We start from the raw sequence: 16434 nt of genomic DNA, 5'->3' as shown, positions 1-16434 counted from the left end.
TTCTCCTAATTATGGTGTCATGCTTCCCGATACACGTGGCTTTATGTTCTCTATTTTAAGCAGTTATTTTCCTATAACATCAACTCACGAACAAAATGTTAGAAAAGTTAGTAAGTTTAAGTTATAAAAGTTTTCAAGTAAGTCTTCAGGGATATTTAGGTTAACCATTAGACAGGTTGATCAGAAGGCATTTGGACAAGTACCTGAATGAAATGATGAAGCCAGCTATGCAAACACCTGGGAGAAAACATTCCAGGCAGAGGAAATAGGAAGTACCAGAATGTGCCTGGCTTGTTCAAGGCATATCAAGGCCAGGGTGGCTAGAATGAATAAATAAATGTAAAAGAGCTTCAAAAAGTTTGCAGGCATGAATGCATGCAGAATCATACAGGCCATGATAAAGAGTTTCAATTTTATTCTAAACAAGATGGGAAGCACTGTACAGATGTTAAGCAAGGGACCACTGCCTTAATTTGTCACTTAAACTTCAAAATCAGTCTGGCTGCTGTGTGGAAAAAGAACTTGGCTACACAGAAGCAAGAATGGATGGAATGAAGCAAGATCAATTAGGGGCTACACAAATGTTCACGATTGTATTATAGTTTGGTGGTGTAAATCAGGGTGTTAGTAGGGAAAATGGTAAGTTACATTTAGAAAAGTTCTTGGAGGTAGATTTGCCGATAGACTTGAAATTTACAGTGGAGACAAGTTAAGAATTAAGGCTGATGAACAAGTTTTGATAGGGCCAACAACACAAGTGAGAACGACCATCACACACAGTCATTTTTTCTTTTTGTTTTTAAAGACTACTGTGTTTGAAATGCTGATGTAAATATGTTTGGAAAGTCATGTCTTTCTATTACAAGTTCTAAAATACATGTCTGGCACACTGTAAATTTCCTCTTTTCATAAAAACTCTATGGTTAGACCTATATGCACAAATTGTGTAGAGAATTATTCCAACCATTAAATTACAAATATGGAAGGACACTGTTGTTGCCAAATGAAATCTTATAAACTCAACAACGCTACAGCCAGTGGTTTAACATACCATGTTACAGAAATCCCTGTCGAGTGATCCGGTAATTCAGAAATTATGTAAGCTGGAAGTATGTAATGCTTTAGAGAAAGAAGTAATCACCATGAGATCCCATGTCACTGAATCATCAAGGCAATAAATGGCAACTCAGTAACAAAACAACTCTCGTTCAGCAGAGACCCTGAAGCGTCCATCATTTCTCAGTAGATGTGGACTTCATGTGTGTAGTGTGTGAGACACGTTAAGTCTTCCAGTGTTGTCTATCTACATTACACTTACACACACACACGAAGTGGTCAGGAAGGCTATAAACCAAAGTGTTCAAAGGTGGTCCTATTTGCTGGGACCACCAGCAAATTATAAGTGGTCTTTTTTTCCTTTTTACTCATTTATACTTTGCCATTTTTCTACCCTAAATTTGCATCATTTGCCCAATAAAAAAATAAATTAATAAATGCACTTGAAATGAATTTGGAAACCTTAGATATAACCTCAGTGTGTATGAGGCATAAGGACAAAATCTCCGTGAGGCAATAACCATGCCCATAAGGACAAAAATAATATCCAAAGCAGAAATGTCCACCTGGAGGATGACTGTGTTCCAAGATATGAGACTCTGTTTTTTAAAGTAGTAGTGTTAGGAAAAGGGGGGAAAATAAAGGATGGCACTTTATTCCTTACAATTTAAAAATTACACTGGCAAGTGATATACATTTCTTAAATGTTATTTTCCTTTTACCTGTTTTCTCTCTTTAGGATTGAGAAGTAAGTACCGAGGATCAAAAACTATCTTGTGCAACTCCTTCTCCCATGTTGAAAAAGCAGACACCTTTAAAATAAAAAACATATTGCCCTCATCATTAAGTTGACTCTAAAAACATAAAGGTCACATACTTTTACTTGAAATCGACAGGACATCTGCTTAAAAAGGAGACACAATAAAAACCATCCTGAAGTTTCCATCACTAATAAATGACAAGCAGTGGGAGGCTAGCAATAGCAAAAATTTCCACACTAATTGGCTCTGAACATTTCTATATTATATAGAAATAACACACACTTAATTACTCATTAAAATAACCACTACTGTGTGACATTTTAAAAATCAGTACATCAGAAAAAGCCTTGAAGATCTGTATTTTGGTTTCCTGTGCTTGTTCCAATCTTGCGAACAATGTTGATTTAAAATCGAGAATTTTACTTATTCACATGAGTCTGTGCACAAAACCAAACCGTTGAAATCCCTTCTTAATTAAGCTTCATTAATAACAGTATCACAAAGTATCAGTTCTCCTTTAATCATAATCCATTCTGAAGATATTAAAGGAAGAATCGTATATACCTTACCTATCCCGGGTAGTCCGCCATTCCGCAATGTTAATACTCGTCTTACATTACTCACCAAAATTTAATGACCCAATAAATGTTAAAATGTTATTTGTACTTAAAAGGATGGTAACTGGCATTTAGTTAAGCATGATATAATTAGCCAAGAAAAAAGGCTGTCTGAAAAAGAACAGTAATTTGATAGGCTTCCCTTATCCCCCCCCACAACAAGAGCACTAACCTTAGATTTGACCTTTTAGCAAGACATATTTATATTACTTATACAAAACAGAAATATCTCCCCCAAAGATTGTTTTCTGACCCCTCTCTCTAGCAGCATGTCCTTGAACTGCTTCATTCGGGCCTCCAGAGGGACAATGGCCCTTTCTCGGGCAGCTTTAATTTCAGCTTCCATTGCAGCTTCTTTCTCTGAATCAATGTCTTTATTATCGTCTCTCCTATAAAAAATAAAAAACATAAGGCATCAACTGACAAAGTATTAATAAGGAAGCTTACTAAAATCTTAAAATGAATGGAATATTCAAGACTCACTACTGAGCAGCATATTTTTGGCAAAAACAAATTATACTGAGGGTTTTAAATGAACTCTAAGGGATAAGCAACTTTCATTTTAATAATAAACTTACAATGAACTTCTAATGATGTTACAATGGCTACATTGTAGGAAAAATAATATACCTTTACTGTGCTGTCTCTCCTTGACACTAGTTGATACACAAAATGAACTACCTTACTTAAAAAAAACAAAAAGCTTATCTCACATTGCAGTAAAATTTTATGTCTGAGAATTGAACAGCACAGAATATAATTTTTAGTTCTTGAAATGATACAGGAAAAACAGTATTCTCCAAAATGTTTTACATTATAAATGCATAAGATAGTTTTTAAATCTAATAAAAATTGGTATGTCTTAGTAATCTCAAATATTTATTTTGAAAATAAAATTAAAATATCTGCAAACCTGGCCAAGTAGATATGTGAGATATATACCTTACCTACCTGACATTTTTTTTACTCACTTTCTGGGTGATAAGTTGAGATTTAAGCTGAAGAACAGGTTCCAGAGAGCAACATAGGCCCAGGAGTAGTGAGGTGGAATTAGAACTGTTCAATGACTAAACTACTTCTTGCTCCTCCAAAAATGAACCCAGGGCTAAGGGCAACCCTGCTGCTGTATGGTACTCAAGGGAGATTGTGAATATGAAATCGAGTCACCTCTCAAACATCTGTACTATGAAGGAGGCCCGTTCATGTGAATAATCAAAAAATAAATTAAGCAATTCAATAGCTGAGTGTGTTTGAGCACATCTTACTTCTTAAATATGATCTGCTCAGTATAAAAATAAAATTGGTTCATATTCCCTACATAAACTTAAGGGAATTAGAAACACAGAACATCAGAAAATTCAAAAGTTAAGGTAGCCCAGAAAATTTAAATAAAACTAAGGCTAACCTATAAATATGGTGAGAGGTAATTAACTTAGGGTATGAATCAAAAGAAATAGAAGACATAGTCCGTGACCTGCAGGAACTTAGCGAGATAGTCTGTGACCTAAGATATGCACAAAACAAACAGGTAAAAGCAATTTGCCCAACAATATATACCCTCTTATAATTTATTTAAGAACTATTTAAATAAGAATTAAAAGACATCCAAGAAATATAACTAATGAAAACAAATAATCTTTATAGAATTATACTAAATGAAAATGTCACAATACAAACTATCACTATCTATCTCAATAAAAGAAATAAAGAAAAACTAAGCCAGGAAAAATAGGCTTTTAGCTTTGTACCTAAATAGAGAAGCTCGGGCAATCCACATAAAGGACTTCTTTGACATTCTCCTGATAAAAGCAGTTAAAAACCTTACAGAGTTGTCTATAAGAACAAACAATTAAAAACAACCTAAAAGTTTAACATTGTAGGAACATCCAAAATTATGGTACATAAACAGAATGAATACAGTCATTTATAATAATTAAGAAAACAAACGTCTTATTCTAGATTTTTAAAAAAAGAACACAAAATCAGTTGATTACAACTAATAAAAACACTTATACATTTGGTCAAGACCTAAAATGTCAACTACAAAAAAGAAAATAGCAATGTTACTGTGGCTACTGACTCTCTTTAATATCTTAATTTCTTTAACATCGTTGCCAATAAAGAAATTTTTTAGAAAGAACCACCATTGACAGGGATTATCTTACTGATTTCTTTGCCGTAATTTGGCTGCATTCAATCTGTCCTTTTCAGATAAGGACTATGATCAAACAGTCCCTAATGTCTTCAGACTTTCCTTTTTGCTGCTAAATAATGGTCCCATTGTCCCCCACCCCAAACACCCACTATCCCACCCTTCCACCCCCATAATTAGTAACATTCATATTTTACCCAATTCTGGAGCACTGGCCAAGCTAATCCTTCCACTTAAAAACAGTCTCTTTTTCTCAGAACACTTTCTAAGCTCATGGGTTCCCTCAGCAGAGGGTAAAATGACCAGACTCAAGGTTTCAGGAAGTGATAAGTATGTACAAAGAAAGAGAAGTCTGTCTGCAGTCATGAGATTTCTGGAATGTTGTCTGTTGGGGTCTACATTAGGGAGGAAATTTATTTTTTATAAAATTCAAGGCCTAATCGATGTTTGAAAATAATTTATCAATTAATCCCTAAAATGTCATTTGGCTTCATAATACATATTTGAATACCCAAATCTTTTGCAAATCTAGCAACAGAAGGGACACCATTTCTACATTCTAAAGCAAAACTTTTTAATATCAGACCTAAGAGAACAATCATCACTTCTATCTCCTAACAACATACACATTACCTGCCCCAATCAAGAATTGACTGTAATCTAATCAACCTTTAAAAGCTAAAATCTACCTGAATTACATAAATTGTAAGTTGTTACTTACTTCCGTTTTTTGGCTTTAACAGGTTCATCTTCATTAATTTCTTCCATTAATTCTTGCTCTTCTTTAACTACAAAATAGAACTTAATTAACCTCTGTCAGAATAAAAATAAGCAAGCAACAACTGAAATATCTAGGCATGAATCCTGTTAACCGCTCCTAGAACACTTGCTTTAACACAGTTATTAGAAAGAAGCTGCAATTTACAGTTAGTTCACTTACTTGCACTCATAGAGAACTGCCACTTTTGGATGGATAGCATTGTCGGGGTTGGGTGCCCTGGCAAAAACATGTCAAATATTATTATGAATAGTCATATGTGTATATTATACAATCTTTTATTTTAAAAAATTTCTGTTTACATAAAATATCCATCCTATAACATGCACTACTTTATAAAACATTAAAGCACAGTGATTCTATACCCTCTCTATACTCCCCCCTTTACAGTAAATATTCAATTCTTTTGAAATGATTCTTTGATGCATGTCTTTAAAAAATAAACGGATTGAATATTTGAAAATAGACTCATAAAAACACACAAAAGCAAATCATATACTTTCTTGGCATGATGCAGCACTATGGTAGAAAGTCTGATCAGTATCACAGCTATAAAACATATTGCTGGTGGGGACAGGCTAGTGCCCATAGCCTTAGCACCAAGTAGGCAACGTCTGACTGATTTAGAAATCACTTGTAAGCAGAAATTATTAGTACCACACATCCACAATCCACGAAGATTTCTCAATTATTTCAAGTGACATATATTAGGGTTTGTTTCATTTGAAGTATATACAACAAAATGATTCATTGATCATGCTGCTACATTACATGGGGGGACTCTATACAAACACATCATGTCAATACAAGGGCAAATTACCAATAAAAAATACTCAGTAAAAATTATGTACAAATATTTGTCTTCATTATATATATCAGAATGCTGTCTGAGCATGAGGTAGATTAAAGATCATCTCTTAATAAGGTTTAAATGTCTCTAATCTCAGGAATAAGGCTTACCTTCCCTAAATTTCATCTATTTTAAAAGACTAATATAAATAAGCTTTCGTGTCTTACAAAATTTTAGTGAACAAAGTATTTTTAATATGCTCTAGTTTTATTTCAGAAAATATATAACTCGTCACAAAAGGGGACACAAAGCTCACTGAGGAGCACTTCAGTATTATTAGTAAGTATGGAGCAAACATCAGCAATACCAACATATCTTGTATTAACTGAAAGTTTCAACAAGTAAAAAAAAAATACATGTTTTTTTAAATGTTTTTATCCAAATTCTCTATTTTTCGTATCACTAATACTGAACTCACACTAACACAGCAGTCTATTTTCCATTTCTCAAATTTCTTATATTCCTTGAAAATAGAGTTTTTCTAAATGGCCTCACATTTTCTGTCAAAATATTAAAAAGAATGTTAACATTAGAAAATGCATTCCTAATTTAAAACTTACTTAGTTTCTTCATTTCTTCCATTCCTTTCTTATGAGGGGGCTCTTGAATAATTTTGTCAACATCTGCCCTTCCAATCAGATCATCAGGCCGGTCCCACATAGAAAGACGGGTGGTAGGATTATAAAAGAAGACCCGTTCATCACCAGTCCAAACAACACACCTAAGAATGGATTCAAATAGCATTACCTTATGTTATGAAACACATTTTATAACTAGGTCTTTTACTGTCATCCTGTTATAAGGGGAGGTGGTGGTCACAGGAAAGGACATTTATATTTACTAACAGTTATTTATAGAGAACCAAACAAGGTTTTTAGAGCAGAACAAAGCTGACTGCCTAAGGTGAAAACCACAGTTTAACATATTGAGAAAACCCGGAAAAGCAAAGCAATTGTGATCAGAGTTTAGAATGCACAGGAACTTGGTCAGGCACACTCAAATTGAGAATGCTACATTTAACCTATCACAAAGGATGCGGTTAATGGCAACAAGTAAAATGTAACTAAGCATTCTAAAGCTGAAAGAACAGACCATAGTACCTCACTTATGACACAGTTCTTAGTATCTCTTATCAAATCAGAATTACATACTCAAATGCAACCTTCTATGAAGCCTTTATATCTGACTACATCTGGTACGAGAAACAGAAGTACCAACAGAGCTGTGGCACTGTATAGTCCACTACAGCTCACTGTTCCTATTAATCACAACCAGAAACTCAGACAAAACAGAAAAAAACAATTACGGGAGCACTCTGTAAAGTTTAAAAAAAAGGAAAAAACAAGACTGCGGTATGGAGGAGAGTCAAAATTTAGAGAAGCAACAGCACAGGTATAAATTGCCCATTTCTCCTCCCTCAAATCTCATCCCTGAGGGTGGCCCTTAGGTAACTAAAACTCCAACAGAAATCAGGCCTTTATGGCCAGATAATCAAGTTAATCAACAGCTGCTAAGCCCAAGGTGACCTACACTGTGAAATTATCAGACAAAGCCTCTATTGTTAAAATAATCAAAGACTTGAAAGCAGCATTTATACCTAGGCTTCATGAGATGAAGAAAAACAAACTTGAAATGAATGAAAAGACTTTCTCAACACAGAAAAGGAAATTATTAAAAAAAAAAAATTAAAGAAGGAAATTTTACAAATGAAAAATACAACTGAAATTAAATTTCTCTGGATTGGCTCAAGAGCAGAATGGTGACAAAAGAAGAAACAATCACTGAATTAGAAGACAGATCAATAATGATCCCATCTAAACATGGGGAGGGCACAGAGCCAGGGGATGAATAGTCTCAGGAACCTGAGGGACCGAATCAAAATGTCTAATATACATAGCACTGGGATCCCAGAAGAGGCTATTAGGCAGAAAGAAATCTGAAGACACAATGGCCACAAACTTCTCCAAATTTGGTAAAAGACATAAATATTAAAGAAGTTCAGTGTACCCCAAATAGGATGGTGCAACTAGAACTCGCATACGCTGTTGATGGAAATTCCAAAATGAAAGGACGACTTTGGAAAGCAACTGGGCAGTTTCTTAGGAAGTTAAGCATATATACCAAATAATCCAGGATTACACTCCTAGTTATTTACCTAAGACAAATAAAAACATGTCTCCACAAGAATGTTCATAGCCATTTTAGTTGTAATTAACTTGGGCTATATCCAATTTTTGGCTACTCCAAAGAGGCTAATATGTAGGCGTGGAATGGCTGAATATTGGAAACAACCCAAATATGCATCAGCAGGTGAAAGGATAAACTGGCATAGACAAACAAAGGCCTGCTACTCAGCAATAAAAAGGAACAAACTATTGATATATTCAATAACATGGATAAATGTCAAAAATCATTATTGCTAAGTGAAAGAAATTACCCAAGCCAATCACAAAAGGCACATATTATATGATTCCATTTATACGAAATATCCAGAATAAGCAAATCTAGACAGAAAGGAGATTAGTGCCTAGGACTGAGGGAGTTGACAAGAAATGCGGAGTGACTGTTAATGAGCATGGGATTTCTTTGGGGGGTAATGAAAACATTCTCAAGTTGATTATGCTAATAGTTAACACAACTCTGAATATATTAAAAATCATTAGGTCGTACTCTTTAACAAGTGAATTGCATGGTATGTGAATTATCCCAATAAAGCTTTAAACATTTTTTTAAAAAGAAACTAGACAGAAAACAGTATATACTATATGATTACTGATATAAAATTCTAGAAAGTGCAAAGTAATCTATAATAATAGAAAGCAGAGAGATACTTAGGGATGGAGATAGAAGGAGGGATAGACTACAAAGGGACACAAGAAAACTTTTGGGGGTACTGGTAACGTTTGTCTTGACGGTGCTAACGAACTTTAAGTATGTGCAGCTTATTTTACTTCAACTATACCTCAGTAACACAAACAAAAATAAGAGAAAATGTATAATACACCACCAAACTAAAATCTTTTAGGGACATACACTAGATATCTCTTTTTTTTTTTTGGTCATGAAATCCAACCAAAACCTAAGGCTTACTGATCCTAGAAAACACAAAATGCTTCTAGTTTTGACCTCTCTTTACACTTAATTTTTAAAGTACCGTAGGGGTTTTGGGGTGGGGCAAGTGTTATACATTTTCATCCAAATATTCAGTGCAGAATTCTCTTCAAGAAGTTCCATTAGAACTATCATGAGACACTTAATCCACCTTGTTCGATGTTTATTGGGGGAAAAAACTAAGTCTAAATTTTTCTATGGCAGCTTCTAAAACACTGACCTATACTAACAGCAGCAAATACTTTACGATAGAAATGTTGTTCTAACTCATGTTGGCTTCAAAATACCTAAGTTGCTAATACAGTGCCAGTGGTATTAGTGATAAATGTGGAGTGTGAAGTTGTCAGGACATTTCAGAATTAACAGAAAAGCTATGGACAAAAATAATTATTTTGTCACAAAATTGCCATGTTGATGAAATGCATAATAAATTATTTAGGGGTGAAATGTAGTGATATCTAAAAATTTTAACATATCAAAAAAAGACTGATTAGCAGATGCATTGAGGGACAGATAAATGACAAAGCAAATATGATGAAATATGAACTGTAGAATCTAGGTGGTCTATATATGGTGTTAACTGTTCTAGAAACATTCTTTCAATGTTTCTGTATGTTTCAATTTTTTCATAATAATTGGGAGTAAAACGCTATGAAAACAAAAATAACCACAGAAACACAGCAGAAAGAAAGAGACAGACAGAGAGGGGATGGAGGGAGAGAGGAACGAAAGAAGGAAAGAAAGGGAGGGAGGGAGAAAAGAGAGGGCAGGGCCTATGCCACACTCAGCAAATATAAAAGTGACTAGAAGTTAGAGATAAATTTTTCATAAAAACCCAACATAGACTACAGATAAGCAAAGCATGGCAAATACAGGCGGCCCTCACTTTGTATGGGACTATAAAAATAAATGCAAGCTAAATCTGTGTGATGCAATCTTAGTAAGCAATAGGAAAAATTACAATTGGTCTGTGACCTTTAGAAAAAACTCCCAATATAGGTAAGAGAAACATGAAACTTTGTGTTTTACATTCAGCTTCTTAACTTATCTCTAAAGAAAGTAATCTGAAGAATGACATTAGAAGATATCAAGAGACAGACCAATAAAAATTTAATTATCCAAATGAAGTGGCATACCCCTGCCTTAGCTGAACAATTTGTTTACAGTTACATTTACCCATTTTATAAGAAATATAAAATAACAAATTAAGGATTAAAGTTACACTGATAATAAATTCCTTCATTGATAGAACTTGAAAAATAATTTGGACAAGTGGTTATCTTTCATGTACAAATTTCCTCTGCTATCCGAAAGTAGAGCGTTCCTATGAAACTTTTTGTAAGCGGAAATACTAAAGCAAAGAAGCAATTACCATTAATTTATATGGAAAATTTTTTAGCGATCCCAGACCCAATTCAAGATATGCACAATGTCTTCATTTTGTTCATCATGAACGAAACGCTTATTACAACCAGTTTTCCACTAAGCTTACTGTAGGCTTTTCTGATACCTTAGGACACATCTTGCTAACTGATGCACAAAACCAATCGAGATAATGCACAGATGCTCACAGACACAGTTCAAAGCTGTGGGCGGCTTGATGCTGAGCTGCTGAGAGCAGTTTCCGGGACAGGGCTTGGCGGGGCCACTCTAGCTGCTGGGGGTATGCGCTGTCTATAAAGGCTTGCTGAAAAACAAACGTTCAACGCTATTTTCACCTTTTTTCATAAAAGCGAAAATCCTCTTTGGATTTCTTTCAGTTAGCAAAAAAACAAGTACTAACATAGGTCTTTTATAAAAGTAGCATAAGATGAACTTTCAAAAAGCAGGGGATACCTGTACTCTGATGGGCTGTAAAAGCACTAAAAATATAGTTGCTTTTTTGGGGGGCGGGGAAGAAATAGGAATGCTTCCTAAGACACAGAACCTAGAAACTATAAATAAAAAGATCAATAAATTTGACCTCATCAAAATATAAAACTTATGCATGATGAGATATCAGAAAGATAGAAAATGTAATACATGAAAAAGTCTCTCCGGTATCATTAAGAAAAAGACAAGTCTATAAAGAGAAGAGCAAAAACTGAAGAGGCAATCCATAGCCAATAAACATGAAATAGGTTCAATTACACCAGCATTCTGGAAACCTAAGAATCCTTTTCTTATCAGGTTACCAAAGATTTAAAAGGAATAACCCTACACTGGTGAATGCAGAAGAACTGGTACTCCGGCTGTTGTTGGAAATATTAATCGGTACAGCTCCTCCTCCCCCCGAAAAAACCCTTACCAAGGTCCATTTAAGCAATGGTCACCAAAATTTTAAATAGCTGTATCACTTGATTCAGCACATCAAACAGAAATACTTGAATAAATTCAAAAAGAAAACATGTATAAGGTGTACTAAACAGCAATTTTTGTAATGCCAAGGGCAAACCCCCTCCCACCACACACACACACACACACACACACAAAAAGGAAAATAACCTAATCACCCATTTGCAGGAAAATTACGCATTTTCATATAACAGAAAATGATGCCCTCACAAGTAGATTTATATGTACTACACTGAAAATTTTATGAGACCTATTTAATAAAAATCACTGAGAATACACATATTTTTAAGGACACTATAACGTGCATGTATGCTGCACACACACCTCTATGTACATAAAACACAATATTGCAAAAGGTCCAGAAGGCATGTATACCAAACTTTTATTAATGAAGAGGCTTGGTGAACGTGGAATTCTACAACTTTTTACTTCATAAGTCCTTCATATTGTATTCTTTTGTGCATTCTTTATTCTTTTCCATATTGTGTCAGATCAATGAGAAAACAAAGCAAAGCCCAAAAGCAAAAGATATAAATAAGAGAAAAAGAGACTTAGAGAATAATACAAGAGACTTGACATGCAAATGACAAATGTTCCAGAAAAAGAAACAGATGAAGAGAAGCAATAATTAAATCCCAAAAGAATATTTCGCTAATCTGAGGGCCCAAGTCTGAAAGTTGATGACACCCATGAAGCTCAGACTGGTGGGGTTTGGGGCTGGTTCCCGGCTTGTTATGTACAATACTCAAAGAAACCACAACCCAGGAATATATTCTTTGAATAGAAGAGTGTTTTCCTAACTTTGGTTTTGGAACCAGGTGAATATTCTGCATAATAAAAATGAGCTTGTGTATCAAGTTGATGAAATAACTACTATCACAAACTAATATTTGCAGAAAACAAATATTCCAAATGCCTTTAAAACATAATTTGACTACAACATCCCCCAGAGTGATACACCCAAAACAAAAATAACTGGGAAAAGAGTTTAAACTGTCTTCAGTAATCACACTGTTATTGTTACTGTTGGTATTGTTCTGTGACTTGTTTGTGAGAAAAGTAAATGAGTAATTATGTTGCTATCCCACAAAAACAGGATTTTCAGCAGGAAAGGAGATACTGAACTAACAGAGACAATGAGATTCAGTAAAAATCTTGTAGACCTGACTTGCAAGTAATGGCATGAATTCAGGATGTATATTTAAATGTATGTATCTTCCATGTATATGGGTAAGTGATTTGGAACAGGAACAGGAGAGAAAGCACTAATGGGGCGAGGGAGAACCAAACAAAAGAAATTATGAACAAGAAACATTACTGGAGAGCACCATGAAGGGAGGAAGAAAGACGCTGCAGCAACTGAGTTTTAGGTTGAATACTCAAATGACAACAAACAAGAACCAAAATATTTGGTAAATAAAAACATACATTTGACATATACTTTTTAAAAGTATTTTTGCTTTCTGTAGGATAAACCACATAACAATCAAGTGTAATAAACAAGTAAAACAGCCAACTACATACCATGGAGTACCAGGAATAGGGGTCGTAGCTACTGGCTTCGCCTTCTGGGCAGCCTTCTCTTCTTCGGTCATCTCCTCTTCTTTGGGCTCCTATGAGAAATATTACTCCCATTTAATTAATACCATAAAATTATACCACAAAGTATCACTGCAAATGGCTCAAAGTGCAAACAACATAAGGTCTGCTGCTTGTATAGGGAGGGGAGACTGAGTAGAAATTTCTAAGAAAGCTCTAAATTCTTGCCTCCTAGACAGAACTGAATTCCACAATAGTAGACTATCTTACAGACTCTCTTACAGACTCACTAACCATCTGCTTAGGAGCAGAAATGGGGAATACAGTATACAAAATTTAAGGTCATTTTCATTTAAGGTCATTTCATTTTTTCTGCTAATTTCCTTACTATAAACATGACTACCATTGTTCTCTCACTGGACAAAGGAAGCTTCCAAAAATCAAAGTTTTAGTGATGCGTACCAATTCTTCCATGCTAGGAGAGGACAGATAAAAAATATAATGAACATTCCCCAAATATGAAGCTGTAGTTATAATTTTAACATGTACCAGTCTGTAAGTAGGAGACTGGAGATCACGTCCAAGCTCTGGTCTAAGGTGTTTTCTTTTGATTTAGTATAAGAAGTAATTTAATGAAAACTTTCAAAGGAAAAACTGAATTAAAACTTCAAAGAACCCTTTCAGAGATGAAATCTGTAACAATTATCTGAAACTGTTATCAAATGGATTTTCAGTTACAAGTAACTTGTACCCAATAATCAATGCTGGCTCCCAGGTTACCTCCTTTATCTCCTTTATTGGCTCTTCTTTAGGATCCTCCTCCTCAGTCTCCATTGGCAGAGGTTCTTCAGAAGGTTCTTTAATTGGCTCTTTAATCTTATCCTCTAATTTTTCTATGTAAAAAGTTAAGATAATGTCACTCAATGATTTTGATGTAATAATTTTCCAAGAACTTTCAGGGACTGAACAGTTAAAGATAGTCCATAACTAGAGTTACCAACCACAAAGATGCAATGTTCTTCCTCGTAATATCATCATTCATTTGAATCTAACATAATGCTCAACTTCACATACCTTGCTATACCAATCAGAAAACTGTCACAACAAAAGAACTACTGATTTCAGAGAGAAAAGGTCTTTTAAGTCATTCGTGTATCATTTGTAGCAATCATTCGTTTTGCTGAAAGGGATAAGATACTAAGATACTTATGAACAGAAATTGGGACTTGTGGTATAGAAAATTATGAGTCTTCTTCAACCGAGACTTCAACGGCTTAATTTTTTTACTTTGGAACACATACAACACATACATTCCTTTCTGATCAGTACTATCAACCTCAATAAGGATACCAATAATTAAATAATAGACTAATAATGTCATTCCTGACACGAGTAAAAATATACATTTGTATGTATGTATAATTTAATTTCTCCAGCTGGAATAGTTTTCTATTTATAATATTATAGTTTATACTATGTCCCACCAAATCATTAAAACTATACCTTTTTCCTTTAGTTCTTGGGGTTTTTCCCAGGTTGATTCTAATGTTCTATTATTGTAATAGTACGTCTTCCCATCTGCTGTTTTATATTCAGTCCACTCAGAAACTGCTGTTGCTCCAGCTAAGGTAGCAGGTGAAGCTGCAATAGCGACCTGGGGGTGTATCATGGGTACAATAGGAGGGGCCATTCCTGGCAACACACCTAAAAGAAGAAGTGAAAAAAAGTTAACCCAAATATCAAATTGCAATTCAAAATAAAACTTTTAAATACGAGCTAAATCTTCCTATTAAATATTAATAAATGAATGAGCCAGTGGAATAAAAAAAAAATCACATAAAATGTGATTTAATTACTTAAATCTATTTCCCTCGTTTAGTTCTAATGTCTAAATTCAATTAAATTCAGAAACTCAACCCAAAAAGTACCATAAGAATAGTCAGAAATTTGGGTCACACCTATGACGAAGTCTTAAAATAATTCTAAAAATCCTGGTATAGTCTCTACTTATTAACAGAAATATATTTTGATAAAGAATTTCTCAAATTCTAATGAAACAAAGGCAATAAGTATATTTACTGAGTATGTTTCCTGAGGCAAAATAATTTTCTAGTTCTAAGGTACTTAAAAGGGTATGAATAAAATTCTCAGTTTTTAAATTAAATGACTGAGTTTATTCTCAAATCTACTTTAAATACTAAGTGATTAAGTCAGAGAGCCCTATAACTCTGTCAGTTTAATCTTTTCCTAAAAGAAAACAGTTTCTTCTATTTTTAAAATAAGCCACAACTTATATTTTTATAAGACAGCTAAAAAAGCTGATATTACATAAATAATTAAGAATATGTGAATCAAAATTGAAAAACAAAACCTCAAACCCTATACAGGAATGTAAGTTTTAGGTAGTTATTTCAATCCCCTTAAAATATAAATTTATGCTATACACACAAATATTCACACACATGTACTCACTAGCATGCAAGCAGAATCACATCACTTTACACATGGAAATGATTTTTTTATATTTAACTTAAAAACACGTATCAAAAAATAAAATTAAATGTTATGAATATGAGAATGAAGTTGTTTACACTTATTACAAAAATTAAGATATAAAGTGATCTGACCTTATTTGCTTTTGTGAACCAAAGAAGCTAATACTACAGGCAATTGGGAAAATTAAGTGTTGGCCAAATATGACAACTGCATTTATACTGCTCGTTAAAAAGAAAAATATAAAAAAATCCACTCACTTGGGCAAAAATAAATAAATAAAAGGATAAACAACAACATTCACTACCATGCCAACTTACAGACAAAACAAACTAAGATGGTTTTAAAAATTACCGGTCTTGGTGGTAGCGACTGTCTTTACATACGGGCAGCTGACTATTTGCATCATTGCTACACCTGTAAAATGGATAAGCAAGCATACGTTGGAAAGCTGCCATTGTTATGTCGGCTACCACGGGGATTCAGGAAAATAATTTACCACTACAATTTAGAATGTTATTTCCAATGAAAAAGACCAAGAATGGAATAAAATTTCTTTCTGTTTGACATTTTGTGGGAAGTGGCGCCAAAGCCAATGATAACTAATTCTAAATTATATCAATTACCTTTTTAGCAAACCAGCTCTGATAATATTTGAAGGAGTCTCAAGAGTTTAAATTCAACAAAGGAAAGCCCCTTCGTTAACATATACATAACAAGTTCTCACGTGGGACATTTTCCCA

General features: G+C 34.1%; 1 protein-coding gene across 11 annotated transcripts in view; it reads right to left on the bottom strand.

The window, feature by feature from the left end:
- The window catches only part of TCERG1 (transcription elongation regulator 1), a 55080-nt gene that overhangs the window by 19955 nt on the left and 18691 nt on the right, over positions 1-16434 (bottom strand). For 2 of the 11 annotated variants that reach the window (XR_013992361.1, XM_081035169.1), the window contains exons 6-16: positions 16046-16108; positions 14702-14902; positions 13979-14091; positions 13184-13272; positions 6775-6935; positions 5527-5583; positions 5308-5374; positions 4183-4233; positions 3840-3938; positions 2688-2823; positions 1779-1868 (exon numbers count right to left, since the gene is read on the bottom strand). Coding sequence is in view for 8 of the 11 variants with exons in the window: in XM_081035169.1 (XP_080891295.1) it covers positions 1779-1868; positions 2688-2823; positions 3840-3938; positions 4183-4233; positions 5308-5374; positions 5527-5583; positions 6775-6935; positions 13184-13272; positions 13979-14091; positions 14702-14902; positions 16046-16108 (1127 nt within the window). In the remaining 3 variants the exon portion in view is untranslated. The remainder of the gene's footprint in view (positions 1-1778; positions 1869-2687; positions 2824-3839; positions 3939-4182; positions 4234-5307; positions 5375-5526; positions 5584-6774; positions 6936-13183; positions 13273-13978; positions 14092-14701; positions 14903-16045; positions 16109-16434) is intronic. The other 9 variants (XR_013992359.1, XM_081035174.1, XR_013992360.1 and 6 more) reach the window with 7 other exon arrangements.

This window comes from Rhinolophus hipposideros, assembly GCF_964194185.1.
Source record: "Rhinolophus hipposideros genome assembly, chromosome: 23".
Classification (NCBI taxonomy): domain Eukaryota; kingdom Metazoa; phylum Chordata; class Mammalia; order Chiroptera; family Rhinolophidae; genus Rhinolophus; species Rhinolophus hipposideros.
This window is presented reverse-complemented; position numbering and strand designations above follow the sequence as displayed.